The sequence below is a fragment of the Papio anubis genome, chromosome 8 (assembly GCF_008728515.1).
Source record: "Papio anubis isolate 15944 chromosome 8, Panubis1.0, whole genome shotgun sequence".
NCBI lineage: Eukaryota > Metazoa > Chordata > Mammalia > Primates > Cercopithecidae > Papio > Papio anubis.
The window spans coordinates 136619393-136639017 of NC_044983.1; the positions used below are offsets into that span (position 1 = coordinate 136619393).

The 19625-nt window shown below is 59.6% G+C and overlaps 2 protein-coding genes and 1 non-coding gene across 10 annotated transcripts in view; 2 read left to right on the plus strand and 1 right to left on the minus strand.

Annotated features, from left to right (window-relative positions):
- The window catches only part of PTP4A3 (protein tyrosine phosphatase 4A3), a 43233-nt gene extending 41935 nt beyond the window's left edge, over window positions 1-1298 (plus strand). For 5 of the 6 annotated variants that reach the window (XM_021942694.2, XM_021942695.2, XM_021942692.2 and 2 more), the window contains exons 6-7: window positions 22-187; window positions 727-1298. In XM_021942694.2, the coding sequence (XP_021798386.2) occupies window positions 22-187; window positions 727-1209 (649 nt within the window). In that variant the 3' untranslated portion in view covers window positions 1210-1298. The remainder of the gene's footprint in view (window positions 1-21; window positions 188-726) is intronic. The other variant, XM_009213681.3, reaches the window with a different exon arrangement.
- A 2135-nt stretch (window positions 1299-3433) lies between these two features.
- LOC101026823 (maestro heat-like repeat family member 5) overlaps window positions 3434-19625 on the minus strand; it is a 71586-nt gene continuing 55394 nt past the window's right edge. For 2 of the 3 annotated variants that reach the window (XM_031669784.1, XM_031669785.1), the window contains exons 20-30: window positions 18250-18409; window positions 16570-16751; window positions 11057-11200; window positions 10568-10682; window positions 9644-9787; window positions 6426-6602; window positions 5653-5808; window positions 4866-4988; window positions 4566-4668; window positions 4295-4369; window positions 3434-3663 (exon numbers count right to left, since the gene is read on the minus strand). In XM_031669784.1, coding sequence (XP_031525644.1) covers window positions 3563-3663; window positions 4295-4369; window positions 4566-4668; window positions 4866-4988; window positions 5653-5808; window positions 6426-6602; window positions 9644-9787; window positions 10568-10682; window positions 11057-11200; window positions 16570-16751; window positions 18250-18409 — 1480 coding nt within the window. In that variant the 3' untranslated portion in view covers window positions 3434-3562. The remainder of the gene's footprint in view (window positions 3664-4294; window positions 4370-4565; window positions 4669-4865; window positions 4989-5652; window positions 5809-6425; window positions 6603-9643; window positions 9788-10567; window positions 10683-11056; window positions 11201-16569; window positions 16752-18249; window positions 18410-19625) is intronic. The other variant, XM_031669786.1, reaches the window with a different exon arrangement.
- On the plus strand, window positions 16127-16201 carry LOC116268759. Its single transcript, XR_004175925.1, has one exon. It is a non-coding gene; the product is annotated as a small nucleolar RNA SNORD5 (small nucleolar RNA).

Here is a 19625-nt window from a genome sequence, read left to right on the forward strand (position 1 = left end):
CGCTCCCACTTCCTTGGCCAGGGCCAGCCCGTGGGCACGCCTGAGGCCATGGCGGGTGAGGATGGATGAGTCTCCAGAGGCGCTGGGTGGGCAGCCCCAGGCCCCGGACGCCTGTCACCTCAGGGTCTCTCAGGTGTGGCTGCAGCATCCTCTCCTCCAGGAAGTCTTCCTGTCCACCCCAGCCCAGGTACCTGTGGTCAAGGACCAGGTGGCAGGGACAGGGTGAGCACATAGCCCAGGTCCCCGCTGTAAGGACCAGGTGGCAGGGATGGTGGGGACAGGGTGAGCACGCAACCGAGGTCCCTGCTGTAAGTGAAGGTCGTGTAGCTGGGCTGGAATTCTGGGCTCAGCCCCTCCCTTACTCACAGGCCCCCCCTTCCTGGATGGTAGAGGTGCCCAGACACCACCCTTGTTGCCTGCTCATGGCCTTGGGGTGGGTCCTACCCATCTGGGGAAGCCTGGGGGCCGTAGGGAGCCCAGAGTCAGCCTGGAGGAGGTGGCGCTTTGGTGAGTTTGGAAGGCAAGCAGGGGTAAGCTGCAGGAGGCCAGGAAAGGGTGACTGTGACTCTGGGAGCAGCCGTGGCAAGGCCCTGGGATGGGAGGGGCTTGGCCAGCCGCAAGGCCTTACTCCAGCTCACTGCACTCTCAGCTTCCAGCTCCCTGGGACAGGTGAGGTGGCCGAGCCAGGGCCTTGGATGAACCCTGTCCCTGTCCCCCTCTTCCCAGGAAGCGCCGTGGAGCCATCAACAGCAAGCAGCTCACCTATCTGGAGAAATACCGGCCCAAACAGAGGCTGCGGTTCAAAGACCCACACACACACAAGACCCGCTGCTGTGTCATGTAGCTCAGGACGTTGACCGGGCCTGGTGGCCCTGCCCAGCCCTGCTCTGCCCAGCCCAGCAGGGGCTCCAGGCCTTGGCTGGCCCCACATCGCCTTTTCCTCCCCGACGCCTCCGCGCACTTGTGTCCGAGGAGGCCCCTGAACTGTGTGGCCTCTGGGCCTTCTCCTGTCTCTGCCACTCCCTCTGGCAGCGCTGGCCGTGGCTCTGTCTTTCTGAGGTGGGTCGGGCGCCCTCTTCCCTGGACCCCTGCCCGCCCCCTCCCACACCAGCCCAGGCCGGTCTCCTCTGGCCTGTTTGTTGCAGGGCAGGGGTACATTTTGTAACCACTGGGCCCCCCCCAGCCTGTCTTCTGCGACCCTTGCCCTGACCTGTTCTCGGCACCTTAAATTATTAGACCCCAGGGCAGTCAGGTGTTCTGGACACTCGAAGGCAATAAATCAGGAGCCGTGGCGTGGCCGTGTGTGTGTGGAGTGGGCTGAGGCGTCAGGCGGGGCGGGCCGGTGGCCTGGGGGCCCCCGGAGGGCTCAGGAGGCCACTGTCGGGATGCTGGGCAGCTGCCCAGAATGGGGCTCTCGCGTGCTCCTACGCTGCCCTCTGGTGGCCGCTCTGGGTCCCTGCACCCCGACCCAGGGGCCGGCCTGCCTTGTCTTGAAACCCAGGCGGGAGCCCTGCTTTGGGCGGGGTGGCCGTGTTGACGGTTCTCGGGACTGTGACATTAGAAGGCGAGGTGGGTCACCAGCATTGTCCTCTGCAGGATGGGCTGGGATTTATTTGGCAGTTCCTCAGGGCCTGTGTCCGGCGGGTTGGTCCCTGTCCTGCCCCAACCAGGTGTCCACATTTCAGGCTCCGAGGCGCAGAGAAGGGTGCAGGTGGTGGCTCAGGTGGAGGAAGGCTCCATCCATCAGCCCGGGGAGGGAGGGTACCTCCTGGGCACCTGGGGCTGGATGTGAGAGGCCTGGACCGGGGCCTGCTGGAGGGCGTGGACTGGATGCTCGTGTGTTCCTGGGTGCTGTGTCTGTGTTGGTGGCTGGCCCCACCCTAGGCCAGGGTGCACGGCGGGCATGGCCCCGCTGGGATGAAGGTGGGCCTGGGGCTGGCCCCACCCTAGGCCAGGGTGCGAAGAGCATAGCCCCGGCTGGGAAGGTGGGCCTGGGGCCACAGCCCAGGGTTTGAAACTGAGTGGTCTCTGTCCTGCAAGGGCTAGGAGGTTTGGCAAGCCATTAGGGCAAAGGTCTGGAGGAGGTCAGTGGATAAGATGGGGAGATGTGGAAACCCCAAAAGCCCTTTCTCAAGCAGCCCTGCCTCCAAGACTGACACACGGCTAAGGGGGCCACAGACCTGGCTCCCCCAACTCCTGTGTGGAGAAAGGGCCACAGCTGTCCCGGATGGTTACTCTCTCCTTTCCTCAAACACATTTGGAACTCAAGTAAATCCGATGTGTGTTGGGTGAAGTTTGCTGTATTTTTTCAATCCACCAGCCAAGTTTTGGGGTCACCTCTGCTGGCCCTGTGTAGCCATGTCTCTGCCCTAAGAGGCTCACAGTCTAGGAGAGTTGCGGGGAAGACAGGCTGGTAAGCCTCCCAGTTACAGCTAGGGGTGTTCCACCTCGGGGGGTGGTGGGGAGCAGGGGCATGGAGGCGGGGCCTTGGGATACTCCACCTTGGGGGCCTGGGAGACAGGATGCATGGAGGTGTGGAGGAGGGGCCTGGGGGGCACAGTGCAGAGTACCAGGCTGGGAGGTGGGGGAGATGCTCCATGTGGAAGGACCGCCTGAGCTGAGTGTGGAGTGGGGTCAGCACTGGCCAGGAGGGGAAAGGGGGTGCGGTCTGGATCATCCCATGGGTGGGATGGTGGCTGGCCTGGCAGAATCCCCAGACAGAGGCAGCGTGGGATGAGAGCCCAGGCAGAGCCCTGCAGGGAGGGGCTCTCCAGGAGCTGTGTGGACCCCAGGCCAGGTGGAAACCCAGGCCGAGGTGGAAGGTTGGGCAGGTAGGTTCCCTGGTGGCTCTCTGGGAGTCCAGGGTACCTGCCTCTGGACTAATCCCTCCAAGGGTCTTGGGAGAAAGGTCTTACTGCCCATTTTACAGATGGAACAGCTGAGGCTCAGAGAGCCAAGACTCCTGCCTCAGGCCACAGTGTGTCCAGGGTGGGCCTGGCTGGTTCTGCTGCTAACCCTGAATGGACTGAGAAGGATGTTGATGGGGGTGGAGGGAGACATTGGGGTCCCGACTGAGGGAACTCTGTCCCACCATCAGCCCCCAGCCACTGTGGCACATCAAGCTGGAGACAGACTGAAGATTGAGCAGCCACCCTGGGGAGAAGCTGCCCTCGATTCGAGGGCCTGCCCAGCCCCCAGGACCCTGGGACCCCGGCAGGCTGTGGCTTGGGCTCAGGCCTCAATCAAGGGAACCCTGCCTCCAGGAGTGGACGGGCGTCCACCTGCAGAGCGCTTCACGGACTTCACAGCTTGTCTCTGTCCCCGGGGCCTGACCCTGAGTTTGTCCCCAAGTCCTGCCAGTGTCTCCTGGGGCTTGGCTTGGTCGCAGCAGAAGGGCCCCTGGCGGGCAGGGAGCTGACACGCATCAAGCTGCTTTGTTGAATCTAGATCTTTCTTTCAAATGGAAAAACGTTATGAAACCAAGCTCTGTGGGGGGCAGATGGGGCAGGGCTGACCAGGTGGGCACAGCCGGGGGAAGGCAGTTGGGGAGGATGGCTGGAGGTCACTGCTTGGGTCTGGCCGACACCTTCTGGAGGAAGGAGAGCTGGCTGGTGGCAAATTCCCGGATGCTGGGCTCGGGGTCGCTTTTGAGATGTTCAAAAGCTCCAGAAGAGGAGGAACAGGTCAGAGGTGACCCCAGCCGGGAGCAGGTCAGAGGTGACCCCAGCCCGGGAGCAGGTCAGAGGTGACCCCAGCCCGGGAGCAGGTCATTGGTGACCCCAGCCCGGAGCAGGTCAGAGGTGACCCCCAGCCCGGAGCAGGTCAGAGGTGACCCCAGCCGGGAGCAGCCCCTTTACCCCAGCCCGGGTGGGGTGGGGTGGGGAGGGGTGGGGTGGGGTGGGGTGTGGGGGATGGGTGGGGCCGGCTCAGACCCCACCTCCTGTGACTCCAGGCCTGGGTTGCTTCCCTCCACTACTCACCCACTACCCCCATTCCGTGGCCCCTTTTTCTATTGGTGCCATGAGGCAGCTGTGGAGTGGGTGTGAGCCTCAGGCCCCAGGTGCCCTGATGGGGGCCTGGGGAGGGGAAGGGTCAACCTCAGCCTCAAGACATGAAGGTGGGATGGGGGCTGGGCACTGCTCAGGAGGCCTGTGTCTTTGTCCTGATGCTAGGTACGGGGGCGGGGGTTCCCCTCTGGGGCCTCAGTCTTGCTGTCGGTGCCATGGGTCTGAAGAGCGCTGGGCAGGGGTGGGAGGGTGTGGGCTGCGGGGGCTCTGGAGGGAGGGCCGCTTACTGCACAATAGCAGGTTGATGTCCCCGGCGTTCAGCATCTGGAACACGGCCTGGGGGTGGCAGCAGATGGTGTGGCCTGTGCGACAGATGGGCAGCTGGCGGCTCGGGCTCCCTGTCTCCTGGGGGGCTCCCGCCCACCCCTGCCCCTCTTCAGCCCCAAGCCCCTCCTCATCCACCCCCTTTCCTCTCTTGTGGGCGGTGGGTCAGGGAGGGTCAAGGGTGTTTGGGTGGGGCAGGCCTGGGGGTCTCCAAGCCTGGCCCTGCCCCCCCACCTATGAAGAGCGCCGCCCAGGTCTTGATGTGGCAGGAGTGGCTGTGCAGGTAGCTGAGGGCCTGTGACAAGTGGATGCCGAATTCCTCCTGGCTGCGGGTCATCTGGCCGGAGGAGAGCACACCTGGCTGGGGCGGGTTGGGGGGCCCTGGGGATACCAGGGTCTTCCGGCCCCAGCTTGCCTTGCCCAGCCCCTGGAGCTGCCATAGCAGCTGTGTGTGAGACGGGGGTGAATGGGGAGCCGCAAGCCTGGTCCCCACTCCCTGGCCCTGTTCCTCCCCACCGATCCCAGGCCCCTCACCAAGCAGGTCCAGAGGAAGTGGCGGGCGCTGAGGCCCCTCTCCCAGGCCAGCGTGCAGAAGAGGGTGTGCCGCAGCCGCCATCGGAGAAGCACAGCACAGCGGTAGAAGGTGAACTTGGCCTGCTGCGGGGACAGGCGTGGAGGGTCACCCACCGTGTCTGAGCCCTTTCCCCTAGAGACCACAGGCCTCCGTGGGCACTGGAGGCAGCCTGCTGTGGGGGTGTTCCCTGGCTCTGTCCTGCTTGTGCCCCTTGGCAAGCCTCCGGGACCCTGGCAACAGCACCTGGCCCCCCGGAGCCCAGGCTGGCCTGCCCGCCGCCCTGCCCCTGCCTCTGCCCCTTCCACTGTTGCCGCGTATCTTTTTCCCCATGGCAGGGAGACCTGCAAGGCCAAGTTGTGACTTCATGGGCTGTGCACACAGCGTGTGCTGGCACAGCAGGCAGGGTGCAGTCCATTTTCACACAACCTCTGTGAACTGCTGCACCCCCTGCCCCGTGACAGGCACTGGGGGCACAGCAGTGAGCAGAAAAGACCGGGTCGTGCCGCATTGACGGCAAGCCTCGCTTGCATGCGTGGGTGCATCGGGGAGCGGGCAGGCCAACTGTGGCCAGAGAAACCAGTGCAGGTGGCCAGACCCTCTGCCCACCACTTGCTGCCCCGTGGGAGCTCCCCCAACTCTCAGGCAGCCCTGCTGCCGTCCATCTGCCCTGTCCCCTGGCCGCCTGTGGGCTCCAGCCCTGGCCAAGGTGAAGGCCTACCACCTGCCTTTCCTGGGGTGGGCACTGACCGTGGTGACAGCTGGGCATTGATCCTTCAGGTGGAGGAGCAGGGGCACCATGCTCTGGTGCACCTGGGTCCGCAGGCCACTCAGCTCCCTGTCTGCCATGGCCGCCACCAGGTCCCCGAACAGTGCCATGGCTGCTGCCCGAATCCTGTCCCGCTCCTGCAAGGAGGAGGCTCAGAGGCACGGCCAGACCTGTCTAGGGGCCCCAGCTTTTGTCCAAGTTGGGATCCCACACCTCATTGTAGGGGTGTAACTCAGTTTCTTCTGCAGGATTCCTTCACCCAGGCTCTTGGCTCCCGGGGAAGGGCTGGGGCTCCCCACTCACACAGGGCTCTCTGGCGTCCCTGAGGACGTAAGAATCACATCTCCCTTCTACTCACAACTGCATCCTGGCAGCCCAGGCCTCATGAATGCATTTGAGGGGCGCCTGTCCCCCTGATTTCCCAGTGAAGGAAAAACAGCCACACTAACCGTGCTGACATGTCAGAAAGTTACATCTGGGTAAGCCTGTTGTGGGGCTGGAGACCAGTGCACTTGGAGACTGAACGTAAGAACTAGTTCAGCCCTGTGGTGAAGGGGCAAGCGCCAGGGACCCACCCAGCCCACCTGCACAGTGCCCACCTCAACTGAGGGCCACAAGCGGGCAGCTCCCCTGGGCCTGGGCCTCTCTGCCTGCAGCTTGGGGTCCCCCCTTTGGCAGAGGAAGGGAGCTGGGTTGGGAGGAGGGTCCTGAAGGGCGTGAGCAGGAGGTAGCCCCGCCCTGCCCCAGTGCTCACATCATTAAAGAAGGAGCGTGCACTGATGGCAACACTGAGGCTCTGGCTCCCTGCGCCCTGCGCGCCCAGTCGGTGCAGCATGTCTGACACGGTGTCCATGATGCACACGATCACCTGCTCGCTGCTCTGGAAGAAGCCGTCGAGGAAGGGCCGCAGCTGTCCCCGGAGCAGGCTTCCCTGGGGGTGGTGGCGGCTGGTGGGCAGAGAGCACCAGGACCCGCTGGCCCCATGCCCCACCTCACCCTCCCAGTTGCTCCCCTCACCCCGTCTGCACCGCGGGCCGGGGGGTGGTGATTCAGAGCTGTGGGTTCCGGCCTGGCCCTGCCCGCCACGGGGAGCTGTGCCCCTACCTGGGCTTTGTCCACCAGGAGCTGTGTGGCCTGGACAGGGTGGCCTCTTTTCTGAGACAGGGTCTCACTCTGTCACCCAGGCTGGAGTGCAGTGGTGTGGTCATAGCTTACTGCAGCCTTGACCTCCCAGGCTCAAGCAATCCTACATAGTGTCCTGAGTATCTGGGACTACAGGTGCGTGCCACCTGACTTTTTGTTTTTGCTTTTGTTTTTGGTAGAGATGGGGTCTCACTATGTTGCCTAGGCTGGTCTCAAACTCCTGGGGTTGAGCAATCCACCAGCCTTGGCCTCCTAAAGTGTTGGGATTACAGGTGTGAGCCAACACATTCGACTTGTCTTTTTTTTTTTTAAATTAATTTTCAGCCAGTTCTGTCTGCTCCACTTGACTGCGTGTTTGCAGTGAGTTCCTGAGTTACCGGGATGAATGGTCAGAAAGCAGTGTGCCCACCAATGGATGTTTCCTGCCATTGGGCCCCTTAGCAGTGACTTGTGTGCAAACCAGGGTGATTTTTACAACTTTTAAACAAGTTTATAGCAACTTTGTTGGCTTTCAAAGCTGTTTGCTTTGAAAATATTAAATTCATTTTCAGCAAGTGAGCCATTCAACAGACACACTTTGTGAACATCTGTGTGTGCAGCCCGTGCTTGAAGACCAGGGTTCTGGCCAGGTCAGAACAGGACAACAGAATGAAATTGTAATGGAAATGGCGAGAAAAGAAAATAAAAATGCATAGCTTGGCCTAGTTCCGCTCAGTGAGAGTGCAGCGGGGTGGCCTGCCCCAGCCACACCTGGTTCAGCCTGCACATCTCCAAGCCGGCAGGCCTCTTTGGCTGGCAGTGCTCTCAGGACCTGTCTCCTCTGGCCTGCTGTGGCTGCTCGCCCACATCCCACCTGATGCCAGGTGGGGAACCACTCCCTCTTCTCTGGACCTGGTCCTCCTGATCTAGCAGGGCCCTTCTTTGCCTTTCTGTATTGCCTGTATTCAGTGCAGGGTACAGGGGAGGCACATGGAAACTTCCCACTGATCATCTCTCTGCCTGGGAGAACATTTGGTGCAGATATAACCAAACACTGAATGAATGAATGAATGAATGAATGAATGAGGGAGCAACCATGTAAATAACTGATTGAGTGAATGAGTAGACATATAAAGAATGAACAAAATAAATATTGCAAGAATGACTCATAAGTGAAGGACCCAAAGAACAAGTGGGTGGGTGGAGGGATATGTGGGTGGATGGGGGGATGAATGGATGGATGAATGGAGGGATGGATGAATGGGTAGATGGATGGAGGCATGGATAGAGAGATGAATGGGTGGGTCGATGGTTGGATGGATGGAGGGATGACTGGAGAAATGAATGGATGGGTGGATGGATGGAGGCATAGGTGGAGGGATGAATGGGTGAGTGGATGGATAGGTAGGTGAATAGTTGGATGGTGGTTGGATGGATGGTGGCATGGATGGAGAGAGGAATGGATGGGTAGGTGAATAGCTGGCTGAATGTGTGGGTGGATGGTTGGATGGATGGATGAGTGGAGGGATGAATGGGTAGGTGGATGGGTGGGTGGATGGATGGGAAGATGATTGGGTGGGTGGATGGATGGAGGCGTGGATGGAGAGATGAATAGATGGGTAGGTGAATAGCTGGATGAATGGGTGGGTGGGTGGATGGATGAAGGATGGAGGGATGAACAGATCAATGAGGAAGTGCTATCTAGTCTCCATCTTCCATTAAGCACCTACGATGCATCATGCACAATGCAAAGGGCTTTGCCAACTGTGACCCTAATGGAGGTCAGTCTTCTTAACCATGTGGGGACCTGTGATTGGAGGAGAGTCAGAGTGAACTAGTCTGCTAGGCAAATGACTTTGGGATCTCTTTGGAAACGGCCCCTTCTGCTGCCTTCCCATGATCACACTTTTCTCCCACAAGCCCTGAAAATATTTATGTTCATAACATCCTTCTCCAGCAACAACAGAAATAGGGGCTGGGCATGTCGCCTTCCCTCTGGGGTCCTAATGCAGCCCTGGGGTGGATGAGGGGAGGCTAAGGCTCCACACTTCCTGATCAGGTGAGAAAATCTCTGCCTCGAACTCAGTGTTTTCATGGTGCAGAGTCAGCCAGGTAGGAAGTTTGCTGCTGCTGCTGCTGCCAGCCAGTGCCTCTAGGGCTGACCACGTGCCAGGAACTGGTCTCCGCATGGCACTCATGACCTGCCTACCACAAGAGGCAGGCACTATTACTGCTCCCATTTTACAGATGTGGTCACTGAGGCCTGGAGAGCTGACAAAGCCTGCCAGCTAGAAGGTGCTGGAGCGGGAATAGGTCCAGGGCCTGGACTCTTAACCACTGCATGGTGCCCTCGTGCTGTGGGGGCTGTAGCTGGGGTAAGGCCAGATCCCCCAAAGGTGGCATTGCAGGCCTTCCCTCCCACAGCTGTCCATGATGGGATATGGGTTATTATGGTGAAGAGGTAGAATTGGTTGGGACTGGAGAAGTCAGCAATGGGTTGGAGAGGCCCATTCATCAGATTCTCAGAGGGCGTTCTCCTCTCTGGGTGAGCCCTGGGATGCCACCTGGCGGGCTTCATGGTGGCCACCTGGAGACCTGCAACAAGGCCCCTCTCTCTCTCAGGTGTGGAGGAGACTGTCCCCGGGGAATAGATACTTTGACCCCTCCCACAACCTGCCCCATTCTACATATGAGGAAACAGGCCCAGAGAAGTGGAGTCAGCTGTCCCAAGCCACACCACCCAAAGTGACAGAGCTGGGATTCCAACCCTGTGGCCCTTGCCTACACCCGGTGCACTGGCTGTTCTGTGGGGTCGGATGTGCGCCAGCAGCCGTGTCCGACAGCCCTTACCTTATCTGGGTGGAAGAGGATGTTGCTTAGGCCCTGCAGACTCAACACACGGACCTCAGGGCTGGGGTCCCGGAGGCCTTGTGTCAGCACGGTCAAGGCGGCTTGTTTGGGAAGCACCTCCAGCAGGGCAGGGCTGTAGAGGAACTGGGGTGGCCCCCGGAGGGCAGGCAGGTCACTCTTTTTTGAGGCGCCTGCGTCTGTTGAGGGGTGGGCCTTTAGGACCGGGGTCCAGTGGGAGTTTCAGGGAGGGAGGTTGACCAGTGCCCTTTGGGTATCTTGGTTAACAAGTATTTGAAACCTACCTGGTGCAACCCCTCAATGTACAGCTGGGGAAACAGCCCCAGAAAGGGAAAGGGCCTTGCCTAAGGTTACACAGCGAGGTAAGGCCTCACTTGTTATCAAGAGCCAGGCTTGTGGGGCACCTGGGGATAGAGCTCCCATGGAGGGCGACCCAGGCAGCTGGTGGGTGGGAGCTGGCATGAGGCTTTCGCTTGGGTTCCCCTACTAGTGTCAGTTACGGAAACAGCACCCTCCTCGCCCCAGTCCCACCCCTGCCTGAGCTCACAGCTGCAAAGTGTGCCATGCCCAGTGGCATCTGCTTCTACCCATTCCCCTTTGGCTTCACCCTGAGTCCCACAGGCAGGACAGGGCTGATGTTGGAGCCTGGACCTACCTGAGTCTGCTCCCAGTGCCCCTTCAGCTCTGCAGGGATTGTGCCAGGGAGGGCCGAGTGGGGAGACAGGTCCCCAAAAGCTGCGGACCCCCTCCAAGGGCTGGGAGTGGGAAGGCAGGGGTACGAGGGGGTCTGTCTGGGTAGCCTCCCTGTTCAGGGTGAGCTCTGGCATGGGTTTTGCTGGGGTGTGAAGGAGGCTGGAGAAGGAGGCTCAGGCATCTGAGGTGCTCCCTGCTGGCCTGCACCCCTACCTCGGTGAGGATGAGGATGGCCACTTTCCTCTCACGCTCCTCTGGGCTCTGCAGGCTGGGCAGCAGCTGACGCAGCACCGCTCTGATCTGCCTGCAGTGATTGTGCACCATGGCCCTGCAGGGGTGGGCCTGGGCTGGTGGTCACTGCCCAGAGCCCACCCTCCTGCCCCCACCCATCTCATCAGGGCCAGCATCCTGGAGTGCCCCGACGTGGCGGGCACGTTCCCACTCGCTTTGCACTCACTGACTGCCCACTGTGTGCCAGGCTTGGGCTGGACATGTGGGAGACAGAGAAGCAGGCATAGCCCTTGTTCCCTAGGAGGTCACAGGCCAGGGTGAGGCCTGGGGGAAGATGCTGCATCAACGGGCTCTGAGTGTGTGCCTGTGACCGGGGACAGGGGGCCGTGGCCTGTCGCTGCAGTCCAGATAGCCCCCTGGATGGGCGTGGCCTGAAGCAGGCTGCCTTGACCTGCCCTGGCCCCACCGTACCTGGCAAGGAGGCCCACGCCCTTCGGGTAGGTGTGGATGGTGGTGAAGAGCTCCCAGGATCCCTGCAGCTCCAGGTGGGCAAAGTCACGCCAGTGCCCCGTGGTGGACAGCAGGCTCTTCAGTGCCTCCAGTGACATGCTGCAGCTGAGCAGAGGGGGCTCAGGGCTTGCCTCAGGCCACAAGCAGCCCCCTGGGCCACCCCCTGCCCTGGGAAGGGTGCCCAGCTGACCCAGATAGAAAGGCACATTCTGGTTCCTGTGCCTGGCATCACTGAGGCCTCCTGGGGCTGCTCTCTCCTGCCCTGTTTTACGTGGAAATGCTGGGGCCTAGGATTGGCGGAGCTGGGCCGGGCACGGGGAGGCAGTGTGTGCCCAGTCAGACCCTGGGCCTTGCTTGGGCAGAGATCAGGGGGTGCCCTTCTAGGGAGGGGCACCCTGCTGAAGGGCACCTGCCCTTCAGCTTGAGGATGGCAGCATTTAAATATGGGCGAAGAGTACGGAGGGTAGCAGCGGGCGAGGGCGCGGGAGAGCCAGGGCGTGTGGCATAGTGGAGCCCAGAGAAGTGTCCATTCTCCACTCCCGAGATTCCTCTGCCCTCAGAGGACATGGAGAAATGCGGCAGCACTGGCCCTCACTTGTGAGTGACGGAAAAAGATGCCGTGCATGGCTTGTGGTGTCACCGTGTGCTTGGTACTGGCCAGGTACCATGGGCAGTGCCTCACCTGCCCAGCTGAGGTGGCCCTCTACTGTCACTGTCCATCAGCAGACGAGGGAGCAGTCCTGTCACACAGCCTGGCCAAGGGCACAGAGGTGGGGTCAAGCTGGGCCCTGGCTCCAAACTTGCCAGTGATGTCACTGTCACAGGATGTCACTGTCACTGAACGCAGTCCCTGGGGCACAGGTAGACAGCCCCAGAATGCCGGCCAGTGAAACATGAGATGGCCCTGGCTTGCTGGCCTGTCTCACTGTTCCAGCCACACCCCCCCACCCCTGCCCCCCGCGCTTGGTCAGTGTGAGTGCATCACCCTGGATGTGTGAGCATGCCCGGACGAGGCTGTCAGCTTGGACCAGGCACGTTTCTAAGCAGATTTGCAAAACCGAGTGTCAAATGATGAAATGCCATCCGTGAAAGTTCTGACAGTGCCAATCCAAATGCCAGCTGGCTTGTCCTCTCTCCCCGAGCTGTGTCATAAAAAGAGGCAGCATTTTCCAGGTCACTGGTCTCAGCCACAATGTGACAATCGTTTTCAGAAGAAGGGGACTTGGTAGGGGGAGTGGCATTTTGTTTGCTCTGGGAGGACTCCAGAAGCTTCTGGTCCTGTGACTTCTTGGGCACTGTGATGGCTTGTTCTTCGAGATTGCCTTGTCCCTGCAGTCCCCGCAGGGCTTCCAGAAAGATGGGCTGATTCAGCATTCTCGGGAGTCCACGCCCAACTCCCCTGCAGGTCCGTAGAACTCACCTCCAGCCCAGGACCCCACGCAATGCTCAGGGACATGTGTCTCCTGAAATCCATACATAGCCCCAAGACCGATGAAGGCGGAGGCCCTTGAGTCCCTGCCTGCCCGTGGACTCAAGGAACCACCCTCTGTTCCTGCTGGTCCCAATGTCACTGCCTGCCTTCAGCCTCTTTGGACACTTGGCATCCCAGTGATGCCTGCCCCATACTCGACCAACCCTCCTTTCCCCACTCTGGCCCTGGAGAGGGTAAAGGCGCTTGAGAAAGAGGAGGCGAAGCCCCTCTGCTCTCCACACTCCTCCGCAGCCTGAGGGTCCATGAGACCCCCTTCCCTCTCCCACTACCTCCTGCTCTTCTGGTTTTATTTTTATTTTTAATTGTAGTAAAATAACACGTCTCATAAAATTTATCATTTTAAGTGTACAGGTCAGTGGCATTGAGCACATTCATAATATTATGCATCCATCACCACCATCCATCTCCAGAACGTTCTCCTCTTCCCACACTGAAACTCTGTCCCCATTAAACATTAACTCCCCATTCTCCCTCCACCGAGTCCCTGGCACCCAGCATTCTACTTTCTGTCTCTTTAGATTTGGCTACTCATGGACCTTAAGTAAGTGGACTCATACAGTATTTGACTGGCTTATTTCACTCAGCAGAATGTGCTCAAGGTTCATCCATGTTGTAGCATCAGAATCTCCTTCCTTTTCAAGGCTAAGTAGTATTCTGTTGTATGGATGGACCACGCTGCTTATTCTAATTCACCCATTGATGAACACTTGTGTTGCTTCTACCTTTTGGTTATCGTGAGTAACACTGCTGTGAGCAGGGTGTACAAATATCTGTCCCAGGTGCCTGCTTTCCTTTCTTTTGGGTGTACACCCATTAGTGGAATTCCTGGGCCATATGGAAATTCTATATTTAATTTTTTGAGGAACTTCCATATTCTATTCCAAAGCAGCTGCACCGTTTTACATTCCCACCAACAGTGCACAAGGCTTCCGAGTTCCATCCTCGCCAACACTCATTTTCTGATTTCTTTTGGACAGTAACCAACCTAATGGGTGTGAAGTTCCTCTTCTTCTTTTGATCACAAGCCTTTGGCCCCAAATCCCCGGGAGACAGAGGGAAAGATGAGGATGAGCTGAGGCTGAGAATGATGAATGTCTTTGAAATGAAGAGAAACGATGTAGCCCGTTCGAATTAAACAGAGTTGGCCCACATGGATGACATGTGAGAACAATGAGAATTCCTTTGTGGGACAGGGTGGAGACTGGCTGGAGGAGGACCCAGCTGAGAACTGACCGACGCAGGAAACGTCTCTAAGGAAAAGGCTTTGTTAGTGGAGGAGCAGGGGAGAGGGAGGCCCCTCTGGCAGGCCTGGCAGCACCTGTTGCAGTCCTGCCAGGGGAAGGGTGCCCTGCTCGACCCCACTCGATGCTTGCTGGTCTCAGAGGCCTGCCCATCTAAGCAGGACATGAGAACTTCAGAGGCTCAGGGCTAGCCCAATCAGGCCTCAAGACTCGCCTGCTGCCCCACGGTGTCCTGTGCCACCCCCGCCGTGTTGGGCATGCAGAGACAGTGGCTACTCAGCACTGCCCATCCAGATGTCCTTCTGGGCCCCTGTCCCCACCTTGACAGTGCCACGGCAGCCTGGCAGGGACCTCAGACGCTGGGCCACCGGGATACACCTGGGTGACCCTGTGCTCTCATGCCTCCCTTCCTCCCTGGCTCCAGGGTGGCGCTGGGTGGCGTGGCTGCTGGTTTGGCAACTGGAGCCTGGGCCCCTTAATGGTGGTTGAAGAGACCTGGGCCCATCCCGCTCTCTGGAGGGCGTGGGAGCCAGGCCTGGCCAATCAGAGCCGCACAGGCCCCTGTGGCCAAGGTGATTGGTTCAGGAGTGGGCATATGAACCAAGCTAGGCCAATCAGAGCCCAGGACTGTGTCCATGGTGAGAGTATTTCCTCTTGGGGCTGCGGGGGCTGCCGGGGCCACCACCAGGGCTCCAGGAGAACCCGCCCGGAGAGGGGCCAGGATGGGGGGCAGAGCGGCCTGAGCAGAAACCATCCGTGGCCCTGTGGGAGGCAGACGTCCCTGCTGTATGGGGAGCTTGAGAGAGAGAGAGACGTCCTTGCTGGTGGGGGAACCCGCGAGAGGCAGACACATGTCTCTGTTGTATGAGGAGCCCCCAGTGAGACAGACATCCCTGCTGTGTGGGGAGCCCAAGACAGACAGACAGACAGACGTCCTAGCTGTATGAAGAGCCCGAGAGAGAGAGACGTCCTTGATGGTGGAGGAACCGGCGAGAGACAGACGTCTCAGCCGCATGGGGAGCCCCCAGTGAGACAGACAGACGTCCTTGCTGTATGGGGAGCCCCCAGTGAGACAGACAGACGTCCTTGCTGTATGGGAGCCCGCGAGAGACAGACAGACGTCTCTGGCTCTTCGGGACCTTCCAGTCCATGGTTGCGGGCAGGAAAGCAGGTCAAAGGTGCAGATCGCAGATGGTAGCTGACGGCGGTGCTGTGGAGGGAATCAAGCGGCAGAGGGTGGGAGGCGCCGAAGGGGCTGCTATTTTAGAGGGTAGTGGGGGAGGCCTCAGCGAGGTGCGGGTGAGCAGAGCCTGCAGAGGCAGAATGGCTGCGGGAAGAACATTCCAGCAGCGGGAGGAGCAGACGGGGTGAGGCTTTCTCCCAACCCTCCCACGTACCAGGAGGAGAACGTTTTATTAGCTTATTAGGAAAGATTCATGCATTTTGCATGGTTGAACTGAATAAAAAAGGAACTTCATGCACATTCGAATTTAGAGGCAAGATGAGAAGTGGCATTTTTTTTTTTTTTTAAGTGACTTGCCTTGGGGAGAGCTGTTAAAACTGACAAATTGCGTGACGCACATCATAATACAAACAAATGAAAAGAGTCGGCCCCAGCGGTTTTTAAAGACTTGCTTATTGGATTTTTGGAAATATGACCCCGTGTAGAGGGAAGATGAAGGCAGGCAGCCCTACTGAGGCCAGAATACGGCGGGCGGGGGAGCGGGCAGCTGACCATGATGTCAGTCTGAGCATGTGCTGAGGGCCAGTGAGATGCCCAGGAGAGCCTGGAAAGGCATCTGCCCCCATGGGTGAGCCCAGGTCGCCTCTTCGTGGACATACTGTGTGGCCTAGGGGAAGCCTCTGACCCTCTCTGAGCCTCAGTTGCCTCATCTGTAGAGCAGGGACAATGAGATTCATCTCGAGTCCTCGCAGGAAGCCCGTTGGGGTAAGATGTGGCTCACTGCATGGGTGCTCTTGGTAACTGCTGTCCCCTTGGGGTCCCTGTATGGCAGCGACACTAAGTATCTCTACTGCCAAGCACCCTCAGGTGATGGGTAAGTGGGCCAAACAAAGTACCGCAACCCCTGTGGCCCTGGCCGTGGATGGAGCTTTGGGTTCATGACTGTTGTGGATTGAATTGTGTCCCCCCCGAAAAGAAAGCTATTGAAGTCAACCAACGGTACCTGTGACTGTGACCTTACTTGGAAAGAAGGTCTTTGCAGATGTTATCAAGTTGAGGTCGTTAGGGTGGGGCCCTAACCCAATGATTGGTGTCCTTATAAGAAGGGAAAATTTATTCAGATGCTAAATTTAACTGTTCAACTGCTGAACCACTCGACAGACATGAACTAAAGCTTAATTCTGACAGAGCTGGGAAAAAAAAAAAAAAAAAAAAGGAGAAATTTAAACACCAGCACACAAGGGAGAATGTCAGGTGACCACAGGGGTAGAGATGAGCGTGGTGCAGCCTCAGGCCCAGGAGCACCTGGTGTGGCCACCAGACACTGGGAACCAGAAGCAGTGAGGAAGGCCCCCGCAGGTTTCAGGGGAGCACACCCTGGTGACACCTTGGTTTTACACTTCTGGCCTCCAGTACTGGGAGATGTTGCTTTGAGTCCCTGGGGTGTGCATCTTTGTCACTGTGCCCTGTGAGGCTAACACAGTCTTTGCTCTCGGATGCCTGCGGAACCCTGTGTGTGTCTGGCCAGGCCAGGAGGCCTGGGAGGCTTTAGTCTTACCTTTGGGGGCTGGGTGCAGCCACCTCCTGGGCCTGCTGCTTGGGCTGGGGCTCCCAGGGTAGGTTCAGCTCCAAGACATAGTGCATCTGGGTGAGGAGGGCCAGGAAGAGCTTGGGGTAGGCCTCCTGCACGGCCCGCTTGAACTCCCGGGCGAACTGCAGCTCGTGCAGCATGTTCATGGCCTGTCGGGGGCGGGCATGGAGTGAGGCTCCTACGCCCTGGGTCCCGGGACCAGGGGTTCTGACCTACTGTCCCACAAAAGCCACATCCTAGCATGCTCGTCCTTCCCCGCTCCAAGCTCTCCAGGACCAAGTCTGAGTGTCCACATGCCGTCCCTCCCTGTGGGACCTGACCCCTGTGCCTCTGCAGCCTCAGCCTGGCCCTCTCTGGCACCCTCTGGACCCACTGCTTGGGTCTCGCTGCTGCTGGATGGCCTAGTGGTCCCCAGCCTCCCCCAGCTGTCCACCTGGATGCTGTCCACCCTACACCCCTGCAGACCTCCACCTCGACCCAGGGGCTCCCCCAGACTGCACACTGGATGCCACCATCTGCCCTCTGCACTTTGCCCCTGTCTGAGGGGTGGCCCGCTGGCATCTGGGCCCTCTGCTCTGTTGCCTTGAAGGCAAGGTCCTATGCTGTGTGGTCCCACGATACCCTCAGCTCTGTGGCTGGCACACAGCAGGGCCTGATGCCTGGGAGTTGGGGAACCCATGGCCCTGGAAGGCAGAGTCAGCTGATAGCAGCCCCCAGCCCCAAAGGCCCTGCAGTGCCTGCCAGGGCACTCAGTCCAGAATGTTCTCAGGGTGGGGCCAGCACTGAGGAGTGACAACTGGGGGAGGGCAGGAACTGGCGGCGTGGTGGGGTGCAGGGAAGGCTCCCCTGCTGCCCCTGGGTGGGTCTCACCCGTGTTGTTGTGGGGTCTTCTGGTAGGAGGCAGCATCAGCCCAGGGCCGACCAGGGCGGGGGTGTTGGGGATGGCCAGCTGACAAATCCCTGGGCCGAGGGGCTGCTCTCCCACCGGCCACCATTGTTAAGCCCTCATCACACGCCTGCTGCAGGCAGTAGCTTGTCTGGCGGGCTCTGGGTGGCAGGGGAGCTGCTGTGAGTTCTGGGCCACTGCTGGGGGGCCTTTGGGGCAGGGACTCAGCCTGGAAAGCTCTAAACAGGAACACAGCTGTGGCCTCATCAGGGACCAGGTAAGGGGGACAGGTGTGGCCATGGCAGGAGGGGAGCTCATGGCTCCTGGGAGTGTAGAAGCAGTGCTGGGCTTATGAGGAAAACCGGGGGCTTCCTACAGGGGGGTGGTGGCTGCAGAGGGCAGCCTCTAAGATTCCTCTAGAATCTATGACCCCCCAGAACCCAAGCATGGGGAGGGCTCTCGTCTGTCCACACCCTTCTCCTCTACCTGAAGCCCCTCTCTGAGGCCTCCCCACAGTGACTGAGTGAGTCCCCTTGCCAGCCCGGGGGACGGACACGACTGTCCTGATTCACAGACAGGAGCCCACAGCCCTTGGCCAGGAGGTGGGAGCTGGGCCTGTGTGGTCAGCCCTGGGCAGCTTTCCTCCAGGCTGGGGCTGGAATGGGTGTCTGCAGCCTGGATATGGGGTGCCCCCCTACAGCCTGGCACAGAGAGTGCTTGAGGTGCTACCAGTATCTGACAGGGCGGTGGCAGAGACTCACAGCCAGCGAACGCAGGTAGGTCTTCTCCTTGGGGCAGGGGCTGCTGTCACTGGCACTGGTGGGCAGAGGCCGCTCCTGCAGCCAGGCCAGCAGCATGGTCAACACCAGGTGGCTCGTGGGCTGCTCGGCCCCCAGGGCCCTCCACAGCTGGAAGGTGTGGCTGTGGGCAGAGAGGGCATGTGAGGGCAGTGCTGCCACCCAGGCCTGGCTGGGCTCAGCCACATGAGCAGGCCACCATCGCCAGGGCCTGGGTGCCTGGAACAGCAAACCTAGACTGGGTCCTGAGCCAGACCCTAGTGGGATGGGGCTCAGGGCAGATACGAGCATTGCAGGTCAGTGTGGGAGGGGCCCAAGGCAGGGGCTGGACAGGGGGTCCCTGGTCCCTGCCTGTGGTCTCACATCAGCTTCCTCCTGGGTCTTTCCACTTTTAGGGTCTCTCCGCTAGCTCCTCACTCATGCTGGAGGTTTCCTAATGTGCCCTGTCTCCTAACTGCTTGTCATCTTCCTGGGCTCCCAGGTTCTGCAGACCAGAGCCCCAGCTGGCAGTCAAAGCCATGGCCTCCAAGCCCTCTGCTCTCTGACCTCCAGCCCCTGCCTGTCCTTCCCTTCCTCTCCTTCCCTTCCTCTGGGCCCCCACACATGCATTCCTGCTGTTTGGAGCACTCCTTGTCCCTGACTAGTTCCCCCTCAGCCCTTAGGGCTCATCACAAAGTCACTTCCCTCTGGAAGCCTTCCCTGACCACTCCCTCCCAGTCTGGGTTTGCTGGGGCCCAGCTCCTCAGGCCCAACTTGCTTCAAGTGACAGGCCATCACTAGCATGAGCACGGTGCTTTACAGTTTGTAGAGTGCCCATTTTGCAGATGGGGCCACTAAGGACCGGAGAGAGGAGACCTGCCCTGATCAAGGCCCTGTCTTGGAACTGGGGAGCCTGGAGGCCAGGGCTGTCCAGTCCTGTGACCTTTCCATGGATCCATGGGGCATGGCTCAGTGAGGCCTGGAGAGAAGGAAGGCACAGCTGGGCTGCCCTGAGATGCTGGTGACCACAGTGGTCCTGTTTACTACCCTAAATGGTCTTTGGGTCTGAGTGTTGGGTAGAAGGGGTTTGAGGGGCAGGAGGGCCCCTGGCATGAGGAGGCTGGGGCTGGGAGGACCACAGGAGGGTGGCTCCATGTGTTCCCACCTCTGCTTTAAGACAGACTCAAGGGTGGCTGCCCTTAAAACCCTGGGAAAGCCACTCCAGGACCATCTAACCCTTGGCTGGGTGGGCACCGCAGCTCGGAGGACTCCAGGAGTGTCCACTCAGCTGGAAAGAGCTGGGCCTTTGGAGTCAGAAGGGTCTGGGCTCAGACCTCCACTCTGCCCGTGCTGGCTGTGTG